General features: G+C 31.8%; 4 protein-coding genes across 4 annotated transcripts; all 4 read left to right on the forward strand.

The window, feature by feature from the left end:
- The first annotated feature begins 2,028 nt into the window (after positions 1–2,028).
- LOC145127827 (putative 1-phosphatidylinositol-3-phosphate 5-kinase FAB1D) lies at positions 2,029–3,204 on the forward strand. Its single transcript, XM_079062950.1, has 4 exons — positions 2,029–2,092; positions 2,197–2,473; positions 2,560–3,058; positions 3,199–3,204. Exons 1-4 carry the CDS (start codon positions 2,029–2,031, stop codon positions 3,202–3,204), a joined length of 846 nt encoding a protein of 281 aa, XP_078919076.1.
- Positions 3,205–7,034: 3,830 nt separating this feature from the next.
- Positions 7,035–8,210, forward strand: LOC145127828 (putative 1-phosphatidylinositol-3-phosphate 5-kinase FAB1D). Its single transcript, XM_079062951.1, has 4 exons — positions 7,035–7,098; positions 7,203–7,479; positions 7,566–8,064; positions 8,205–8,210. Exons 1-4 carry the CDS (start codon positions 7,035–7,037, stop codon positions 8,208–8,210), a joined length of 846 nt encoding a protein of 281 aa, XP_078919077.1.
- A 3,834-nt stretch (positions 8,211–12,044) lies between these two features.
- Positions 12,045–13,221, forward strand: LOC145127829 (putative 1-phosphatidylinositol-3-phosphate 5-kinase FAB1D). Its single transcript, XM_079062952.1, has 4 exons — positions 12,045–12,108; positions 12,213–12,489; positions 12,576–13,074; positions 13,216–13,221. Exons 1-4 carry the CDS (start codon positions 12,045–12,047, stop codon positions 13,219–13,221), a joined length of 846 nt encoding a protein of 281 aa, XP_078919078.1.
- Positions 13,222–17,053: 3,832 nt separating this feature from the next.
- LOC145127831 (putative 1-phosphatidylinositol-3-phosphate 5-kinase FAB1D) lies at positions 17,054–18,229 on the forward strand. The gene is made up of 4 exons (XM_079062953.1): positions 17,054–17,117; positions 17,222–17,498; positions 17,585–18,083; positions 18,224–18,229. Exons 1-4 carry the CDS (start codon positions 17,054–17,056, stop codon positions 18,227–18,229), a joined length of 846 nt encoding a protein of 281 aa, XP_078919079.1.
- The last annotated feature ends 1,971 nt before the right edge of the window (positions 18,230–20,200 follow it).

Genomic DNA, 20,200 nt, shown 5'->3' on the forward strand with positions numbered 1-20,200 from the left:
AATTGTGTGTCTCTAAAAGATAGCAACAGTCATAATAAATAATTTTTTTTGTGTGACAAATTACTATCAAAACACCGCACTGAAAAATAACTATGTTGTCATTTGGTGAGACACAGTCACCGAGAATTTTGAAATGTGTTTACCGCTACAATAATAGATAAAATGATTAATTATAACAAACAAATTAATACCCAATAGTCATATTTTCATGCTACCGTCACATTTTTTCATAGGCCACAATATTTTGAAATGACCATAAGAATACCAAAAGTGACACGACCTTCGCTGATATTTTCAATAAAAAAATGTGTCACTATATAAAAATATTATATATATTTGTTATTTTTGATTATCTCGTTTAGTATTAAACCACACTGCTATTAAAAAAAAAAAAAAAAAAAAAAACAAAGATATGATTAAACTCACGGAAGACCGAAGGTTGAGCCAACCTTAAGTTAAAAGCAAGGTACTATGCTCACTAGATTACAAATAATTAAATGATGATTCCCCTCGATTAAGAAGGAACTATGTTCCTCGATGATTATGTAAAGGCCTCTATTGGAAAAAAAGAAATAAAGAATATTCTCGCTCAAGGCTACTGTTGTGTCGCAAAGTAAATTAAGGAGAAGAGTCAACCTAAGGGGCATAAAGAGCCTACTAATGATATGGTTGGCATGTTGCCATGTTGGCAAGAAAGTTTCATTAGTTTTTTTTATAACCTTATAAAGTTTCCTAAAGATGGTTAACATAACACGTACTAGACAAACGACGGTAACCGAATTAATTTTTTTAAAGAAGCAACTAGAACACCAACCAAAATGACAACAAAAACTCCAACGACAACTCGATCAACTGTGATGTGATAGCGTTATTAAGCAAAAACTCATATGTAGACGGGTACTCCAAAAGCTCGAAAAGAAACAAAGTCGAATATAAACAAAAAGAGTTTGCGGGTGATGCTTGGAGTTGTAATGAACATGAAAATGTGAGGTGGTTTGCGCCATGAGACAACGAACACCACTTACATATAAAAAATGTATATAAATACAACATAATAACATATATATAAACGAAAATATACCCAAAATGCATATAAAATTTTACTTGGACTTAATATGTATAAATAGAAAAACAATAATGACTTATTTAGTTCATCAAGTCATAAGGACCTGGTATACACAAATCCATTAACTATAAGGACTTATTAAGCAAAGAAGAAAACAAGAAGGACTTATAATAGAGAAAACTGAAAGTCATTTTCTCATTTTTTTACCCACTTTAAGTTCCCCGAAATTACCTTTCATGCTCTACACGTCCGCTTTCTTATTCTTCCTTCATCACCTTTCTTCCCTAAGCTCATAGTAGGGTTTTGTTTCAGTTAATATACTACTTGGCTGGCTGAGATTTAATCATAAACGTTGCATTTTCATAAACAAGAAGGACTCTACATTGGTAAGTATCACATTAACCTTCTCCAGTTTTTGTTGAATAAGTTTCAAGTCTCTGTTTCTTGATTTTTAGTTCATCAAACTAGTGTAGTACTCAGTTCTTGTTCTTGACTTATTTTTAACCTGTCATTGTGATTTTGCGTTCGTAAGTTTGCCAAGAACGTCTGTAATATTTAACTATCAAATTTCTGTAATATTTAACTATCACCTTTCTTCTCTATCTAAGATAACAAGAATAGGGTTTTTGTTTCAGTTAATATACTACATAACGATTGCATTTTTATATTTGGGTTCTTTACCGGGAAGTATATCATTACCATTCCCCAGTTCTCGTTGAATAAGCTTCAAGCTTCTCCTTTCTTGATTTCTGGTTTATCCGATTAGGGTAGGACTCGGTTCTTGTTCTTGACTTGTAGTTAACCTGTCATTGTGCTTTTGCGTTCGTAAATTTGCCAACTGTAATATTTAACTATCAAATTTCATGTTGCGCAGAATGTTAATTAGCTGATATCTACTTTGCAAAACCCCAATTTGTGAAGTTTTGGAGAATTCGACGCCCTAAATGAATGTAAACGATATAATGGAGAATCATCTTGTGGAATTCAATAACAGAAAAGGAGATTTAGAACGTGGAGAAACTTCTGGTACGTAAAGAAAAGGGTTTTCTTCTTCGTAATCTATTTTTAATACATTTCATTAACATGCATTTAAAGTTATTAACTTTAGCTTGTTTGTTGTGTGAAAACAGAGCGTATTGAAACAGAGTATCACTGTATCAATGATCCCGACATTTGGCTTCCCCCTGAAGTGGGTGACGAAGAGGATGATGTTGATGAGGTTATAAATGAAAATTTAAAGACTCTTCTGAAAAATATTGTTAAATCAACGGAAAAATATGGTTATAATTGGGTGGATCTAATTACATCTTTATTATGGAACGTTTCTCCTTTTTCGAAAGGGGAAGTCATGGATCCTGATTGTTACGTGAAGGTCAAATGTCTTCCTACTGGCTCTCCAAGTCAAAGGTTGACTTTTCATTCCCTTTATTTGTTGTATATACTCGTACTATTTTTGTTTGCTTGTTTTGACGATGCTAATTGTGTTTTTTCAGTGAAGTGTTTGATGGGTTGGTATTCAAAGCAAGTGTTTTAGAAGAAATGCCAAGAAGACTTGATAGCGAGATTAGAGAAAAGGCAACAAGATTTGAAAGCCCAAAACTAATATTGATCAAGGGTGCTATAAATGATTTTGAAGGGTTGTTATCTGTTAAGGAAATTGATGACGAAAGGAACAGACTCCGTTTGTTTATTGGGATGATAGAGAAATGCAATCCAGATGTGATGATAGTAGAAAAAAACGTTTCACGTGATATTCAGATATACACTTTTGAAAGAAAGATGGCATTAGTTTATGATATGAACATTAGCCGATTAGAGAGAATTGCTAGATGTACGGGGTCATCCATTTTGTCATATGGTGATCAATTCAGTGATGAAAATTTGGGAAAATGTGATTCGTTTTATTTAGAAGAACATGGTGTTTCTGAAGGTGGAGAAAAGCCAAAGACGTTAATGTTTCTTAAAGGATTACCTAATCGAATGGGCTGCACGGTAATTCTCATTATCTTTCCTTATATTATTTATTTATCTATAAGTTCACAGTGATTACTAAAATGAAATCGCAAGTTACAAAAGTGGCCCCCGTGTGTTTTTTTTTTGTTTTTTACCTTTTGTTTAGTTGATTGTTTCAGTTTTGATCCTTGTTTTAAGGTTCAATATTGATCTTAGCCCCTGGAACTTTGAAATAAGGACCAAAATTTAAAAAGTCCCTATATCATAAAGTACTAGTGACCAAATTTCATAATAGAAAAACCTTAAAATATCTACGAAAATTAAAATAACTATTCATTATGGAGTGAACACAGTAAATACAAGAAAGCACAGGGACCATGTTTGTAGCTTACTATTTAAAAGTTTAAAAGGAGTAAAGTATACGTTTGATCCTCAAAAACTCTTTTTTGCACTTTTGGTCCTTATTTGAGGTTCTTTTGCAACATTTTTTTTTCTCTTTTCCCATTGGCCCCTGAGTGTAGCTGTGTTTTACAATTTTTGTCCCATAGAGAGTCATTTTATTTGAGATAGGGACAAAAAGGTAACAAAAACCTCAAATAATGACCAAAATTGCAAGATAAAACTTTATGGTATCAAATTAAAAACAATCAGATATACTCAGGGACGAAAATGGTAATTCTCTCAATTAGAAGTTTTCAATTCTATCTGATGTTTTGTGTATGAACTTGCAGATTTTGCTGAAAGGATCCCAGAGTGATGAACTCAAAAAAATAAAAAATGTTGTTCAGTTTGCATATCATCAAATCCTTGAAGATTCATTTCTTCTACATCAAAGGGTAATATTTTCCACCATTTCATCTATATATTTCCTACCAAAATCCCCACCATAGACATCATTCCATCAATTAAAAATCATTTTCTTGATTTAGAATTTTATGATTCAATAATCGAGCCATACACATACACCCCTGTTTTCTGTCTCATCTCTCAAAGTTTCGTTAATAAAATAGTTGTAATTCGTGTTAGTGTATATATTTATTTGTAAGGTGTTACGTTAGTCCACTCATTATCTTGTTAGTGTATTACATTAGTGAATGCCCATGTTGTGTGTATTTTATGAGGCCTGGTTCCTTTATTATCTATTTATTTTGTAAGCCTGTGTTAGTGTATATATTCATTTGTATAGTGTTACGTTAGTTAGTAAAGGCCCATCTTGTATGTGTCTTATGAGGCCTAGTCCATTTATTATTTTGTATTATAACCATATATATGTTTTAGTGTATATATTTATTTGTATAGTGTTACGTTAGTAAAGGGCTAAAGGCCATCTTGTATGTATTTTATGAGGCTTAGTCCATTTAATATCTTGTACCCTATATATAAGTTTTCGGTCATGTTTTAATTTGTCCTATGTCACTAAAATGTATATAATGGTAACTTTACAACTAATTAAGTTAGTGTGATTGTATATATGTACTACTACAGTCACAATTATAAAAACATTACGTGACTATAAAAGATTCACATCAATGGTCTTAATCATGTATATATGACGACTATGATAAAAGTAAGTCACACTGAATAATTTCTGAGTGTCTAAATAATAAAATTGGTCACACTGAAAAGCAATTTGTTGTGGGCATGAGGTGCACAGCACATACACTTGTGTCTATAAATCAATTATAGTCACTTTCTAATTCTAATTGGTTTCACGTGTTAAAACATATAATTCACACTTCTACATTTTTTTATATATTTGACTAATAGCAACGACCATGATAAAAAAATATGTGTAGCTGTAAGTTACACGATTACCATAGTCAAAAGAAAGTTGTGCGTCTTCAACATAGTTTTAGTCATGCTTAATGTTTTCTCAACGATAGACAATAGTCATAATAAGCAAAAAGAAAATATAACAAATAACTAGCCTAACGTCACAGTTAAAAAAAATTCATGTGACCATTTGGTTAACAAAGCCATCATTGGCCTAATTGTGTGTCTCTAAAAGATAGCAACAGTCATAATAAATAATTTTTTTTGTGTGACAAATTACTATCAAAACACCGCACTGAAAAATAACTATGTTGTCATTTGGTGAGACACAGTCACCGAGAATTTTGAAATGTGTTTACCGCTACAATAATAGATAAAATGATTAATTATAACAAACAAATTAATACCCAATAGTCATATTTTCATGCTACCGTCACATTTTTTCATAGGCCACAATATTTTGAAATGACCATAAGAATACCAAAAGTGACACGACCTTCGCTGATATTTTCAATAAAAAAATGTGTCACTATATAAAAATATTATATATATTTGTTATTTTTGATTATCTCGTTTAGTATTAAACCACACTGCTATTAAAAAAAAAAAAAAAAAAAAACAAAGATATGATTAAACTCACGGAAGACCGAAGGTTGAGCCAACCTTAAGTTAAAAGCAAGGTACTATGCTCACTAGATTACAAATAATTAAATGATGATTCCCCTCGATTAAGAAGGAACTATGTTCCTCGATGATTATGTAAAGGCCTCTATTGGAAAAAAAGAAATAAAGAATATTCTCGCTCAAGGCTACTGTTGTGTCGCAAAGTAAATTAAGGAGAAGAGTCAACCTAAGGGGCATAAAGAGCCTACTAATGATATGGTTGGCATGTTGCCATGTTGGCAAGAAAGTTTCATTAGTTTTTTTTATAACCTTATAAAGTTTCCTAAAGATGGTTAACATAACACGTACTAGACAAACGACGGTAACCGAATTAATTTTTTTAAAGAAGCAACTAGAACACCAACCAAAATGACAACAAAAACTCCAACGACAACTCGATCAACTGTGATGTGATAGCGTTATTAAGCAAAAACTCATATGTAGACGGGTACTCCAAAAGCTCGAAAAGAAACAAAGTCGAATATAAACAAAAAGAGTTTGCGGGTGATGCTTGGAGTTGTAATGAACATGAAAATGTGAGGTGGTTTGCGCCATGAGACAACGAACACCACTTACATATAAAAAATGTATATAAATACAACATAATAACATATATATAAACGAAAATATACCCAAAATGCATATAAAATTTTACTTGGACTTAATATGTATAAATAGAAAAACAATAATGACTTATTTAGTTCATCAAGTCATAAGGACCTGGTATACACAAATCCATTAACTATAAGGACTTATTAAGCAAAGAAGAAAACAAGAAGGACTTATAATAGAGAAAACTGAAAGTCATTTTCTCATTTTTTTACCCACTTTAAGTTCCCCGAAATTACCTTTCATGCTCTACACGTCCGCTTTCTTATTCTTCCTTCATCACCTTTCTTCCCTAAGCTCATAGTAGGGTTTTGTTTCAGTTAATATACTACTTGGCTGGCTGAGATTTAATCATAAACGTTGCATTTTCATAAACAAGAAGGACTCTACATTGGTAAGTATCACATTAACCTTCTCCAGTTTTTGTTGAATAAGTTTCAAGTCTCTGTTTCTTGATTTTTAGTTCATCAAACTAGTGTAGTACTCAGTTCTTGTTCTTGACTTATTTTTAACCTGTCATTGTGATTTTGCGTTCGTAAGTTTGCCAAGAACGTCTGTAATATTTAACTATCAAATTTCTGTAATATTTAACTATCACCTTTCTTCTCTATCTAAGATAACAAGAATAGGGTTTTTGTTTCAGTTAATATACTACATAACGATTGCATTTTTATATTTGGGTTCTTTACCGGGAAGTATATCATTACCATTCCCCAGTTCTCGTTGAATAAGCTTCAAGCTTCTCCTTTCTTGATTTCTGGTTTATCCGATTAGGGTAGGACTCGGTTCTTGTTCTTGACTTGTAGTTAACCTGTCATTGTGCTTTTGCGTTCGTAAATTTGCCAACTGTAATATTTAACTATCAAATTTCATGTTGCGCAGAATGTTAATTAGCTGATATCTACTTTGCAAAACCCCAATTTGTGAAGTTTTGGAGAATTCGACGCCCTAAATGAATGTAAACGATATAATGGAGAATCATCTTGTGGAATTCAATAACAGAAAAGGAGATTTAGAACGTGGAGAAACTTCTGGTACGTAAAGAAAAGGGTTTTCTTCTTCGTAATCTATTTTTAATACATTTCATTAACATGCATTTAAAGTTATTAACTTTAGCTTGTTTGTTGTGTGAAAACAGAGCGTATTGAAACAGAGTATCACTGTATCAATGATCCCGACATTTGGCTTCCCCCTGAAGTGGGTGACGAAGAGGATGATGTTGATGAGGTTATAAATGAAAATTTAAAGACTCTTCTGAAAAATATTGTTAAATCAACGGAAAAATATGGTTATAATTGGGTGGATCTAATTACATCTTTATTATGGAACGTTTCTCCTTTTTCGAAAGGGGAAGTCATGGATCCTGATTGTTACGTGAAGGTCAAATGTCTTCCTACTGGCTCTCCAAGTCAAAGGTTGACTTTTCATTCCCTTTATTTGTTGTATATACTCGTACTATTTTTGTTTGCTTGTTTTGACGATGCTAATTGTGTTTTTTCAGTGAAGTGTTTGATGGGTTGGTATTCAAAGCAAGTGTTTTAGAAGAAATGCCAAGAAGACTTGATAGCGAGATTAGAGAAAAGGCAACAAGATTTGAAAGCCCAAAACTAATATTGATCAAGGGTGCTATAAATGATTTTGAAGGGTTGTTATCTGTTAAGGAAATTGATGACGAAAGGAACAGACTCCGTTTGTTTATTGGGATGATAGAGAAATGCAATCCAGATGTGATGATAGTAGAAAAAAACGTTTCACGTGATATTCAGATATACACTTTTGAAAGAAAGATGGCATTAGTTTATGATATGAACATTAGCCGATTAGAGAGAATTGCTAGATGTACGGGGTCATCCATTTTGTCATATGGTGATCAATTCAGTGATGAAAATTTGGGAAAATGTGATTCGTTTTATTTAGAAGAACATGGTGTTTCTGAAGGTGGAGAAAAGCCAAAGACGTTAATGTTTCTTAAAGGATTACCTAATCGAATGGGCTGCACGGTAATTCTCATTATCTTTCCTTATATTATTTATTTATCTATAAGTTCACAGTGATTACTAAAATGAAATCGCAAGTTACAAAAGTGGCCCCCGTGTGTTTTTTTTTTGTTTTTTACCTTTTGTTTAGTTGATTGTTTCAGTTTTGATCCTTGTTTTAAGGTTCAATATTGATCTTAGCCCCTGGAACTTTGAAATAAGGACCAAAATTTAAAAAGTCCCTATATCATAAAGTACTAGTGACCAAATTTCATAATAGAAAAACCTTAAAATATCTACGAAAATTAAAATAACTATTCATTATGGAGTGAACACAGTAAATACAAGAAAGCACAGGGACCATGTTTGTAGCTTACTATTTAAAAGTTTAAAAGGAGTAAAGTATACGTTTGATCCTCAAAAACTCTTTTTTGCACTTTTGGTCCTTATTTGAGGTTCTTTTGCAACATTTTTTTTTCTCTTTTCCCATTGGCCCCTGAGTGTAGCTGTGTTTTACAATTTTTGTCCCATAGAGAGTCATTTTATTTGAGATAGGGACAAAAAGGTAACAAAAACCTCAAATAATGACCAAAATTGCAAGATAAAACTTTATGGTATCAAATTAAAAACAATCAGATATACTCAGGGACGAAAATGGTAATTCTCTCAATTAGAAGTTTTCAATTCTATCTGATGTTTTGTGTATGAACTTGCAGATTTTGCTGAAAGGATCCCAGAGTGATGAACTCAAAAAAATAAAAAATGTTGTTCAGTTTGCATATCATCAAATCCTTGAAGATTCATTTCTTCTACATCAAAGGGTAATATTTTCCACCATTTCATCTATATATTTCCTACCAAAATCCCCACCATAGACATCATTCCATCAATTAAAAATCATTTTCTTGATTTAGAATTTTATGATTCAATAATCGAGCCATACACATACACCCCTGTTTTCTGTCTCATCTCTCAAAGTTTCGTTAATAAAATAGTTGTAATTCGTGTTAGTGTATATATTTATTTGTAAGGTGTTACGTTAGTCCACTCATTATCTTGTTAGTGTATTACATTAGTGAATGCCCATGTTGTGTGTATTTTATGAGGCCTGGTTCCTTTATTATCTATTTATTTTGTAAGCCTGTGTTAGTGTATATATTCATTTGTATAGTGTTACGTTAGTTAGTAAAGGCCCATCTTGTATGTGTCTTATGAGGCCTAGTCCATTTATTATTTTGTATTATAACCATATATATGTTTTAGTGTATATATTTATTTGTATAGTGTTACGTTAGTAAAGGGCTAAAGGCCATCTTGTATGTATTTTATGAGGCTTAGTCCATTTAATATCTTGTACCCTATATATAAGTTTTCGGTCATGTTTTAATTTGTCCTATGTCACTAAAATGTATATAATGGTAACTTTACAACTAATTAAGTTAGTGTGATTGTATATATGTACTACTACAGTCACAATTATAAAAACATTACGTGACTATAAAAGATTCACATCAATGGTCTTAATCATGTATATATGACGACTATGATAAAAGTAAGTCACACTGAATAATTTCTGAGTGTCTAAATAATAAAATTGGTCACACTGAAAAGCAATTTGTTGTGGGCATGAGGTGCACAGCACATACACTTGTGTCTATAAATCAATTATAGTCACTTTCTAATTCTAATTGGTTTCACGTGTTAAAACATATAATTCACACTTCTACATTTTTTTATATATTTGACTAATAGCAACGACCATGATAAAAAAATATGTGTAGCTGTAAGTTACACGATTACCATAGTCAAAAGAAAGTTGTGCGTCTTCAACATAGTTTTAGTCATGCTTAATGTTTTCTCAACGATAGACAATAGTCATAATAAGCAAAAAGAAAATATAACAAATAACTAGCCTAACGTCACAGTTAAAAAAAATTCATGTGACCATTTGGTTAACAAAGCCATCATTGGCCTAATTGTGTGTCTCTAAAAGATAGCAACAGTCATAATAAATAATTTTTTTTGTGTGACAAATTACTATCAAAACACCGCACTGAAAAATAACTATGTTGTCATTTGGTGAGACACAGTCACCGAGAATTTTGAAATGTGTTTACCGCTACAATAATAGATAAAATGATTAATTATAACAAAAAAATTAATACCCAATAGTCATATTTTCATGCTACCGTCACATTTTTTCATAGGCCACAATATTTTGAAATGACCATAAGAATACCAAAAGTGACACGACCTTCGCTGATATTTTCAATAAAAAAATGTGTCACTATATAAAAATATTATATATATTTGTTATTTTTGATTATCTCGTTTAGTATTAAACCACACTGCTATTAAAAAAAAAAAAAAAAAAAAAAAACAAAGATATGATTAAACTCACGGAAGACCGAAGGTTGAGCCAACCTTAAGTTAAAAGCAAGGTACTATGCTCACTAGATTACAAATAATTAAATGATGATTCCCCTCGATTAAGAAGGAACTATGTTCCTCGATGATTATGTAAAGGCCTCTATTGGAAAAAAAGAAATAAAGAATATTCTCGCTCAAGGCTACTGTTGTGTCGCAAAGTAAATTAAGGAGAAGAGTCAACCTAAGGGGCATAAAGAGCCTACTAATGATATGGTTGGCATGTTGCCATGTTGGCAAGAAAGTTTCATTAGTTTTTTTTATAACCTTATAAAGTTTCCTAAAGATGGTTAACATAACACGTACTAGACAAACGACGGTAACCGAATTAATTTTTTTAAAGAAGCAACTAGAACACCAACCAAAATGACAACAAAAACTCCAACGACAACTCGATCAACTGTGATGTGATAGCGTTATTAAGCAAAAACTCATATGTAGACGGGTACTCCAAAAGCTCGAAAAGAAACAAAGTCGAATATAAACAAAAAGAGTTTGCGGGTGATGCTTGGAGTTGTAATGAACATGAAAATGTGAGGTGGTTTGCGCCATGAGACAACGACCACCACTTACATATAAAAAATGTATATAAATACAACATAATAACATATATATAAACGAAAATATACCCAAAATGCATATAAAATTTTACTTGGACTTAATATGTATAAATAGAAAAACAATAATGACTTATTTAGTTCATCAAGTCATAAGGACCTGGTATACACAAATCCATTAACTATAAGGACTTATTAAGCAAAGAAGAAAACAAGAAGGACTTATAATAGAGAAAACTGAAAGTCATTTTCTCATTTTTTTTACCCACTTTAAGTTCCCCGAAATTACCTTTCATGCTCTACACGTCCGCTTTCTTATTCTTCCTTCATCACCTTTCTTCCCTAAGCTCATAGTAGGGTTTTGTTTCAGTTAATATACTACTTGGCTGGCTGAGATTTAATCATAAACGTTGCATTTTCATAAACAAGAAGGACTCTACATTGGTAAGTATCACATTAACCTTCTCCAGTTTTTGTTGAATAAGTTTCAAGTCTCTGTTTCTTGATTTTTAGTTCATCAAACTAGTGTAGTACTCAGTTCTTGTTCTTGACTTATTTTTAACCTGTCATTGTGATTTTGCGTTCGTAAGTTTGCCAAGAACGTCTGTAATATTTAACTATCAAATTTCTGTAATATTTAACTATCACCTTTCTTCTCTATCTAAGATAACAAGAATAGGGTTTTTGTTTCAGTTAATATACTACATAACGATTGCATTTTTATATTTGGGTTCTTTACCGGGAAGTATATCATTACCATTCCCCAGTTCTCGTTGAATAAGCTTCAAGCTTCTCCTTTCTTGATTTCTGGTTTATCCGATTAGGGTAGGACTCGGTTCTTGTTCTTGACTTGTAGTTAACCTGTCATTGTGCTTTTGCGTTCGTAAATTTGCCAACTGTAATATTTAACTATCAAATTTCATGTTGCGCAGAATGTTAATTAGCTGATATCTACTTTGCAAAACCCCAATTTGTGAAGTTTTGGAGAATTCGACGCCCTAAATGAATGTAAACGATATAATGGAGAATCATCTTGTGGAATTCAATAACAGAAAAGGAGATTTAGAACGTGGAGAAACTTCTGGTACGTAAAGAAAAGGGTTTTCTTCTTCGTAATCTATTTTTAATACATTTCATTAACATGCATTTAAAGTTATTAACTTTAGCTTGTTTGTTGTGTGAAAACAGAGCGTATTGAAACAGAGTATCACTGTATCAATGATCCCGACATTTGGCTTCCCCCTGAAGTGGGTGACGAAGAGGATGATGTTGATGAGGTTATAAATGAAAATTTAAAGACTCTTCTGAAAAATATTGTTAAATCAACGGAAAAATATGGTTATAATTGGGTGGATCTAATTACATCTTTATTATGGAACGTTTCTCCTTTTTCGAAAGGGGAAGTCATGGATCCTGATTGTTACGTGAAGGTCAAATGTCTTCCTACTGGCTCTCCAAGTCAAAGGTTGACTTTTCATTCCCTTTATTTGTTGTATATACTCGTACTATTTTTGTTTGCTTGTTTTGACGATGCTAATTGTGTTTTTTCAGTGAAGTGTTTGATGGGTTGGTATTCAAAGCAAGTGTTTTAGAAGAAATGCCAAGAAGACTTGATAGCGAGATTAGAGAAAAGGCAACAAGATTTGAAAGCCCAAAACTAATATTGATCAAGGGTGCTATAAATGATTTTGAAGGGTTGTTATCTGTTAAGGAAATTGATGACGAAAGGAACAGACTCCGTTTGTTTATTGGGATGATAGAGAAATGCAATCCAGATGTGATGATAGTAGAAAAAAACGTTTCACGTGATATTCAGATATACACTTTTGAAAGAAAGATGGCATTAGTTTATGATATGAACATTAGCCGATTAGAGAGAATTGCTAGATGTACGGGGTCATCCATTTTGTCATATGGTGATCAATTCAGTGATGAAAATTTGGGAAAATGTGATTCGTTTTATTTAGAAGAACATGGTGTTTCTGAAGGTGGAGAAAAGCCAAAGACGTTAATGTTTCTTAAAGGATTACCTAATCGAATGGGCTGCACGGTAATTCTCATTATCTTTCCTTATATTATTTATTTATCTATAAGTTCACAGTGATTACTAAAATGAAATCGCAAGTTACAAAAGTGGCCCCCGTGTGTTTTTTTTTTTGTTTTTTACCTTTTGTTTAGTTGATTGTTTCAGTTTTGATCCTTGTTTTAAGGTTCAATATTGATCTTAGCCCCTGGAACTTTGAAATAAGGACCAAAATTTAAAAAGTCCCTATATCATAAAGTACTAGTGACCAAATTTCATAATAGAAAAACCTTAAAATATCTACGAAAATTAAAATAACTATTCATTATGGAGTGAACACAGTAAATACAAGAAAGCACAGGGACCATGTTTGTAGCTTACTATTTAAAAGTTTAAAAGGAGTAAAGTATACGTTTGATCCTCAAAAACTCTTTTTTGCACTTTTGGTCCTTATTTGAGGTTCTTTTGCAACATTTTTTTTTCTCTTTTCCCATTGGCCCCTGAGTGTAGCTGTGTTTTACAATTTTGGTCCCATAGAGAGTCATTTTATTTGAGATAGGGACAAAAAGGTAACAAAAACCTCAAATAATGACCAAAATTGCAAGATAAAACTTTATGGTATCAAATTAAAAACAATCAGATATACTCAGGGACGAAAATGGTAATTCTCTCAATTAGAAGTTTTCAATTCTATCTGATGTTTTGTGTATGAACTTGCAGATTTTGCTGAAAGGATCCCAGAGTGATGAACTCAAAAAAATAAAAAATGTTGTTCAGTTTGCATATCATCAAATCCTTGAAGATTCATTTCTTCTACATCAAAGGGTAATATTTTCCACCATTTCATCTATATATTTCCTACCAAAATCCCCACCATAGACATCATTCCATCAATTAAAAATCATTTTCTTGATTTAGAATTTTATGATTCAATAATCGAGCCATACACATACACCCCTGTTTTCTGTCTCATCTCTCAAAGTTTCGTTAATAAAATAGTTGTAATTCGTGTTAGTGTATATATTTATTTGTAAGGTGTTACGTTAGTCCACTCATTATCTTGTTAGTGTATTACATTAGTGAATGCCCATGTTGTGTGTATTTTATGAGGCCTGGTTCCTTTATTATCTATTTATTTTGTAAGCCTGTGTTAGTGTATATATTCATTTGTATAGTGTTACGTTAGTTAGTAAAGGCCCATCTTGTATGTGTCTTATGAGGCCTAGTCCATTTATTATTTTGTATTATAACCATATATATGTTTTAGTGTATATATTTATTTGTATAGTGTTACGTTAGTAAAGGGCTAAAGGCCATCTTGTATGTATTTTATGAGGCTTAGTCCATTTAATATCTTGTACCCTATATATAAGTTTTCGGTCATGTTTTAATTTGTCCTATGTCACTAAAATGTATATAATGGTAACTTTACAACTAATTAAGTTAGTGTGATTGTATATATGTACTACTACAGTCACAATTATAAAAACATTACGTGACTATAAAAGATTCACATCAATGGTCTTAATCATGTATATATGACGACTATGATAAAAGTAAGTCACACTGAATAATTTCTGAGTGTCTAAATAATAAAATTGGTCACACTGAAAAGCAATTTGTTGTGGGCATGAGGTGCACAGCACATACACTTGTGTCTATAAATCAATTATAGTCACTTTCTAATTCTAATTGGTTTCACGTGTTAAAACATATAATTCACACTTCTACATTTTTTTATATATTTGACTAATAGCAACGACCATGATAAAAAAATATGTGTAGCTGTAAGTTACACGATTACCATAGTCAAAAGAAAGTTGTGCGTCTTCAACATAGTTTTAGTCATGCTTAATGTTTTCTCAACGATAGACAATAGTCATAATAAGCAAAAAGAAAATATAACAAATAACTAGCCTAACGTCACAGTTAAAAAAAATTCATGTGACCATTTGGTTAACAAAGCCATCATTGGCCTAATTGTGTGTCTCTAAAAGATAGCAACAGTCATAATAAATAATTTTTTTTGTGTGACAAATTACTATCAAAACACCGCACTGAAAAATAACTATGTTGTCATTTGGTGAGACACAGTCACCGAGAATTTTGAAATGTGTTTACCGCTACAATAATAGATAAAATGATTAATTATAACAAACAAATTAATACCCAATAGTCATATTTTCATGCTACCGTCACATTTTTTCATAGGCCACAATATTTTGAAATGACCATAAGAATACCAAAAGTGACACGACCTTCGCTGATATTTTCAATAAAAAAATGTGTCACTATATAAAAATATTATATATATTTGTTATTTTTGATTATCTCGTTTAGTATTAAACCACACTGCTATTAAAAAAAAAAAAAAAAAAAAAAACAAAGATATGATTAAACTCACGGAAGACCGAAGGTTGAGCCAACCTTAAGTTAAAAGCAAGGTACTATGCTCACTAGATTACAAATAATTAAATGATGATTCCCCTCGATTAAGAAGGAACTATGTTCCTCGATGATTATGTAAAGGCCTCTATTGGAAAAAAAGAAATAAAGAATATTCTCGCTCAAGGCTACTGTTGTGTCGCAAAGTAAATTAAGGAGAAGAGTCAACCTAAGGGGCATAAAGAGCCTACTAATGATATGGTTGGCATGTTGCCATGTTGGCAAGAAAGTTTCATTAGTTTTTTTTATAACCTTATAAAGTTTCCTAAAGATGGTTAACATAACACGTACTAGACAAACGACGGTAACCGAATTAATTTTTTTAAAGAAGCAACTAGAACACCAACCAAAATGACAACAAAAACTCCAACGACAACTCGATCAACTGTGATGTGATAGCGTTATTAAGCAAAAACTCATATGTAGACGGGTACTCCAAAAGCTCGAAAAGAAACAAAGTCGAATATAAACAAAAAGAGTTTGCGGGTGATGCTTGGAGTTGTAATGAACATGAAAATGTGAGGTGGTTTGCGCCATGAGACAACGAACACCACTTACATATAAAAAATGTATATAAATACAACATAATAACATATATATAAACGAAAATATACCCAAAATGCATATAAAATTTTACTTGGACTTAATATGTATAAATAGAAAAACAATAATGACTTATTTAGTTCATCAAGTCATAAGGACCTGGTATACACAAATCCATTAACTATAAGGACTTATTAAGCAAAGAAGAAAACAAGAAGGACTTATAATAGAGAAAACTGAAAGTCATTTTCTCATTTTTTTACCCACTTTAAGTTCCCCGAAATTACCTTTCATGCTCTACACGTCCGCTTTCTTATTCTTCCTTCATCACCTTTCTTCCCTAAGCTCATAGTAGGGTTTTGTTTCAGTTAATATACTACTTGGCTGGCTGAGATTTAATCATAAACGTTGCATTTTCATAAACAAGAAGGACTCTACATTGGTAAGTATCACATTAACCTTCTCCAGTTTTTGTTGAATAAGTTTCAAGTCTCTGTTTCTTGATTTTTAGTTCATCAAACTAGTGTAGTACTCAGTTCTTGTTCTTGACTTATTTTTAACCTGTCATTGTGATTTTGCGTTCGTAAGTTTGCCAAGAACGTCTGTAATATTTAACTATCAAATTTCTGTAATATTTAACTATCACCTTTCTTCTCTATCTAAGATAACAAGAATAGGGTTTTTGTTTCAGTTAATATACTACATAACGATTGCATTTTTATATTTGGGTTCTTTACCGGGAAGTATATCATTACCATTCCCCAGTTCTCGTTGAATAAGCTTCAAGCTTCTCCTTTCTTGATTTCTGGTTTATCCGATTAGGGTAGGACTCGGTTCTTGTTCTTGACTTGTAGTTAACCTGTCATTGTGCTTTTGCGTTCGTAAATTTGCCAACTGTAATATTTAACTATCAAATTTCATGTTGCGCAGAATGTTAATTAGCTGATATCTACTTTGCAAAACCCCAATTTGTGAAGTTTTGGAGAATTCGACGCCCTAAATGAATGTAAACGATATAATGGAGAATCATCTTGTGGAATTCAATAACAGAAAAGGAGATTTAGAACGTGGAGAAACTTCTGGTACGTAAAGAAAAGGGTTTTCTTCTTCGTAATCTATTTTTAATACATTTCATTAACATGCATTTAAAGTTATTAACTTTAGCTTGTTTGTTGTGTGAAAACAGAGCGTATTGAAACAGAGTATCACTGTATCAATGATCCCGACATTTGGCTTCCCCCTGAAGTGGGTGACGAAGAGGATGATGTTGATGAGGTTATAAATGAAAATTTAAAGACTCTTCTGAAAAATATTGTTAAATCAACGGAAAAATATGGTTATAATTGGGTGGATCTAATTACATCTTTATTATGGAACGTTTCTCCTTTTTCGAAAGGGGAAGTCATGGATCCTGATTGTTACGTGAAGGTCAAATGTCTTCCTACTGGCTCTCCAAGTCAAAGGTTGACTTTTCATTCCCTTTATTTGTTGTATATACTCGTACTATTTTTGTTTGCTTGTTTTGACGATGCTAATTGTGTTTTTTCAGTGAAGTGTTTGATGGGTTGGTATTCAAAGCAAGTGTTTTAGAAGAAATGCCAAGAAGACTTGATAGCGAGATTAGAGAAAAGGCAACAAGATTTGAAAGCCCAAAACTAATATTGATCAAGGGTGCTATAAATGATTTTGAAGGGTTGTTATCTGTTAAGGAAATTGATGACGAAAGGAACAGACTCCGTTTGTTTATTGGGATGATAGAGAAATGCAATCCAGATGTGATGATAGTAGAAAAAAACGTTTCACGTGATATTCAGATATACACTTTTGAAAGAAAGATGGCATTAGTTTATGATATGAACATTAGCCGATTAGAGAGAATTGCTAGATGTACGGGGTCATCCATTTTGTCATATGGTGATCAATTCAGTGATGAAAATTTGGGAAAATGTGATTCGTTTTATTTAGAAGAACATGGTGTTTCTGAAGGTGGAGAAAAGCCAAAGACGTTAATGTTTCTTAAAGGATTACCTAATCGAATGGGCTGCACGGTAATTCTCATTATCTTTCCTTATATTATTTATTTATCTATAAGTTCACAGTGATTACTAAAATGAAATCGCAAGTTACAAAAGTGGCCCCCGTGTGTTTTTTTTTTGTTTTTTACCTTTTGTTTAGTTGATTGTTTCAGTTTTGATCCTTGTTTTAAGGTTCAATATTGATCTTAGCCCCTGGAACTTTGAAATAAGGACCAAAATTTAAAAAGTCCCTATATCATAAAGTACTAGTGACCAAATTTCATAATAGAAAAACCTTAAAATATCTACGAAAATTAAAATAACTATTCATTATGGAGTGAACACAGTAAATACAAGAAAGCACAGGGACCATGTTTGTAGCTTACTATTTAAAAGTTTAAAAGGAGTAAAGTATACGTTTGATCCTCAAAAACTCTTTTTTGCACTTTTGGTCCTTATTTGAGGTTCTTTTGCAACATTTTTTTTTCTCTTTTCCCATTGGCCCCTGAGTGTAGCTGTGTTTTACAATTTTTGTCCCATAGAGAGTCATTTTATTTGAGATAGGGACAAAAAGGTAACAAAAACCTCAAATAATGACCAAAATTGCAAGATAAAACTTTATGGTATCAAATTAAAAACAATCAGATATACTCAGGGACGAAAATGGTAATTCTCTCAATTAGAAGTTTTCAATTCTATCTGATGTTTTGTGTATGAACTTGCAGATTTTGCTGAAAGGATCCCAGAGTGATGAACTCAAAAAAATAAAAAATGTTGTTCAGTTTGCATATCATCAAATCCTTGAAGATTCATTTCTTCTACATCAAAGGGTAATATTTTCCACCATTTCATCTATATATTTCCTACCAAAATCCCCACCATAGACATCATTCCATCAATTAAAAATCATTTTCTTGATTTAGAATTTTATGATTCAATAATCGAGCCATACACATACACCCCTGTTTTCTGTCTCATCTCTCAAAGTTTCGTTAATAAAATAGTTGTAATTCGTGTTAGTGTATATATTTATTTGTAAGGTGTTACGTTAGTCCACTCATTATCTTGTTAGTGTATTACATTAGTGAATGCCCATGTTGTGTGTATTTTATGAGGCCTGGTTCCTTTATTATCTATTTATTTTGTAAGCCTGTGTTAGTGTATATATTCATTTGTATAGTGTTACGTTAGTTAGTAAAGGCCCATCTTGTATGTGTCTTATGAGGCCTAGTCCATTTATTATTTTGTATTATAACCATATATATGTTTTAGTGTATATATTTATTTGTATAGTGTTACGTTAGTAAAGGGCTAAAGGCCATCTTGTATGTATTTTATGAGGCTTAGTCCATTTAATATCTTGTACCCTATATATAAGTTTTCGGTCATGTTTTAATTTGTCCTATGTCACTAAAATGTATATAATGGTAACTTTACAACTAATTAAGTTAGTGTGATTGTATATATGTACTACTACAGTCACAATTATAAAAACATTACGTGACTATAAAAGATTCACATCAATGGTCTTAATCATGTATATATGACGACTATGATAAAAGTAAGTCACACTGAATAATTTCTGAGTGTCTAAATAATAAAATTGGTCACACTGAAAAGCAATTTGTTGTGGGCATGAGGTGCACAGCACATACACTTGTGTCTATAAATCAATTATAGTCACTTTCTAATTCTAATTGGTTTCACGTGTTAAAACATATAATTCACACTTCTACATTTTTTTATATATTTGACTAATAGCAACGACCATGATAAAAAAATATGTGTAGCTGTAAGTTACACGATTACCATAGTCAAAAGAAAGTTGTGCGTCTTCAACATAGTTTTAGTCATGCTTAATGTTTTCTCAACGATAGACAATAGTCATAATAAGCAAAAAGAAAATATAACAAATAACTAGCCTAACGTCACAGTTAAAAAAAATTCATGTGACCATTTGGTTAACAAAGCCATCATTGGCCTAATTGTGTGTCTCTAAAAGATAGCAACAGTCATAATAAATAATTTTTTTTGTGTGACAAATTACTATCAAAACACCGCACTGAAAAATAACTATGTTGTCATTTGGTGAGACACAGTCACCGAGAATTTTGAAATGTGTTTACCGCTACAATAATAGATAAAATGAT

Source organism: Lactuca virosa, chromosome 7, assembly GCF_052849685.1.
Source record: "Lactuca virosa cultivar CGN04683 chromosome 7, Lactuca_virosa_CGN04683_v6, whole genome shotgun sequence".
NCBI classification, from domain to species: Eukaryota; Viridiplantae; Streptophyta; class Magnoliopsida; order Asterales; family Asteraceae; genus Lactuca; species Lactuca virosa.

Coding starts and splice junctions, on each gene's coding strand:
- LOC145127827 (XM_079062950.1), top strand. CDS start 2,029: ATGGAGAATCATCTTGTGGAATTCAATAACAGAAAAGGAGATTTAGAA. Junction 2,093..2,196: donor AGAACGTGGAGAAACTTCTG/GTACGTAAAGAA, acceptor GTGTGAAAACAG/AGCGTATTGAAACAGAGTAT. Junction 2,474..2,559: donor ACTGGCTCTCCAAGTCAAAG/GTTGACTTTTCA, acceptor GTGTTTTTTCAG/TGAAGTGTTTGATGGGTTGG.
- LOC145127828 (XM_079062951.1), top strand. CDS start 7,035: ATGGAGAATCATCTTGTGGAATTCAATAACAGAAAAGGAGATTTAGAA. Junction 7,099..7,202: donor AGAACGTGGAGAAACTTCTG/GTACGTAAAGAA, acceptor GTGTGAAAACAG/AGCGTATTGAAACAGAGTAT. Junction 7,480..7,565: donor ACTGGCTCTCCAAGTCAAAG/GTTGACTTTTCA, acceptor GTGTTTTTTCAG/TGAAGTGTTTGATGGGTTGG.
- LOC145127829 (XM_079062952.1), top strand. CDS start 12,045: ATGGAGAATCATCTTGTGGAATTCAATAACAGAAAAGGAGATTTAGAA. Junction 12,109..12,212: donor AGAACGTGGAGAAACTTCTG/GTACGTAAAGAA, acceptor GTGTGAAAACAG/AGCGTATTGAAACAGAGTAT. Junction 12,490..12,575: donor ACTGGCTCTCCAAGTCAAAG/GTTGACTTTTCA, acceptor GTGTTTTTTCAG/TGAAGTGTTTGATGGGTTGG.
- LOC145127831 (XM_079062953.1), top strand. CDS start 17,054: ATGGAGAATCATCTTGTGGAATTCAATAACAGAAAAGGAGATTTAGAA. Junction 17,118..17,221: donor AGAACGTGGAGAAACTTCTG/GTACGTAAAGAA, acceptor GTGTGAAAACAG/AGCGTATTGAAACAGAGTAT. Junction 17,499..17,584: donor ACTGGCTCTCCAAGTCAAAG/GTTGACTTTTCA, acceptor GTGTTTTTTCAG/TGAAGTGTTTGATGGGTTGG.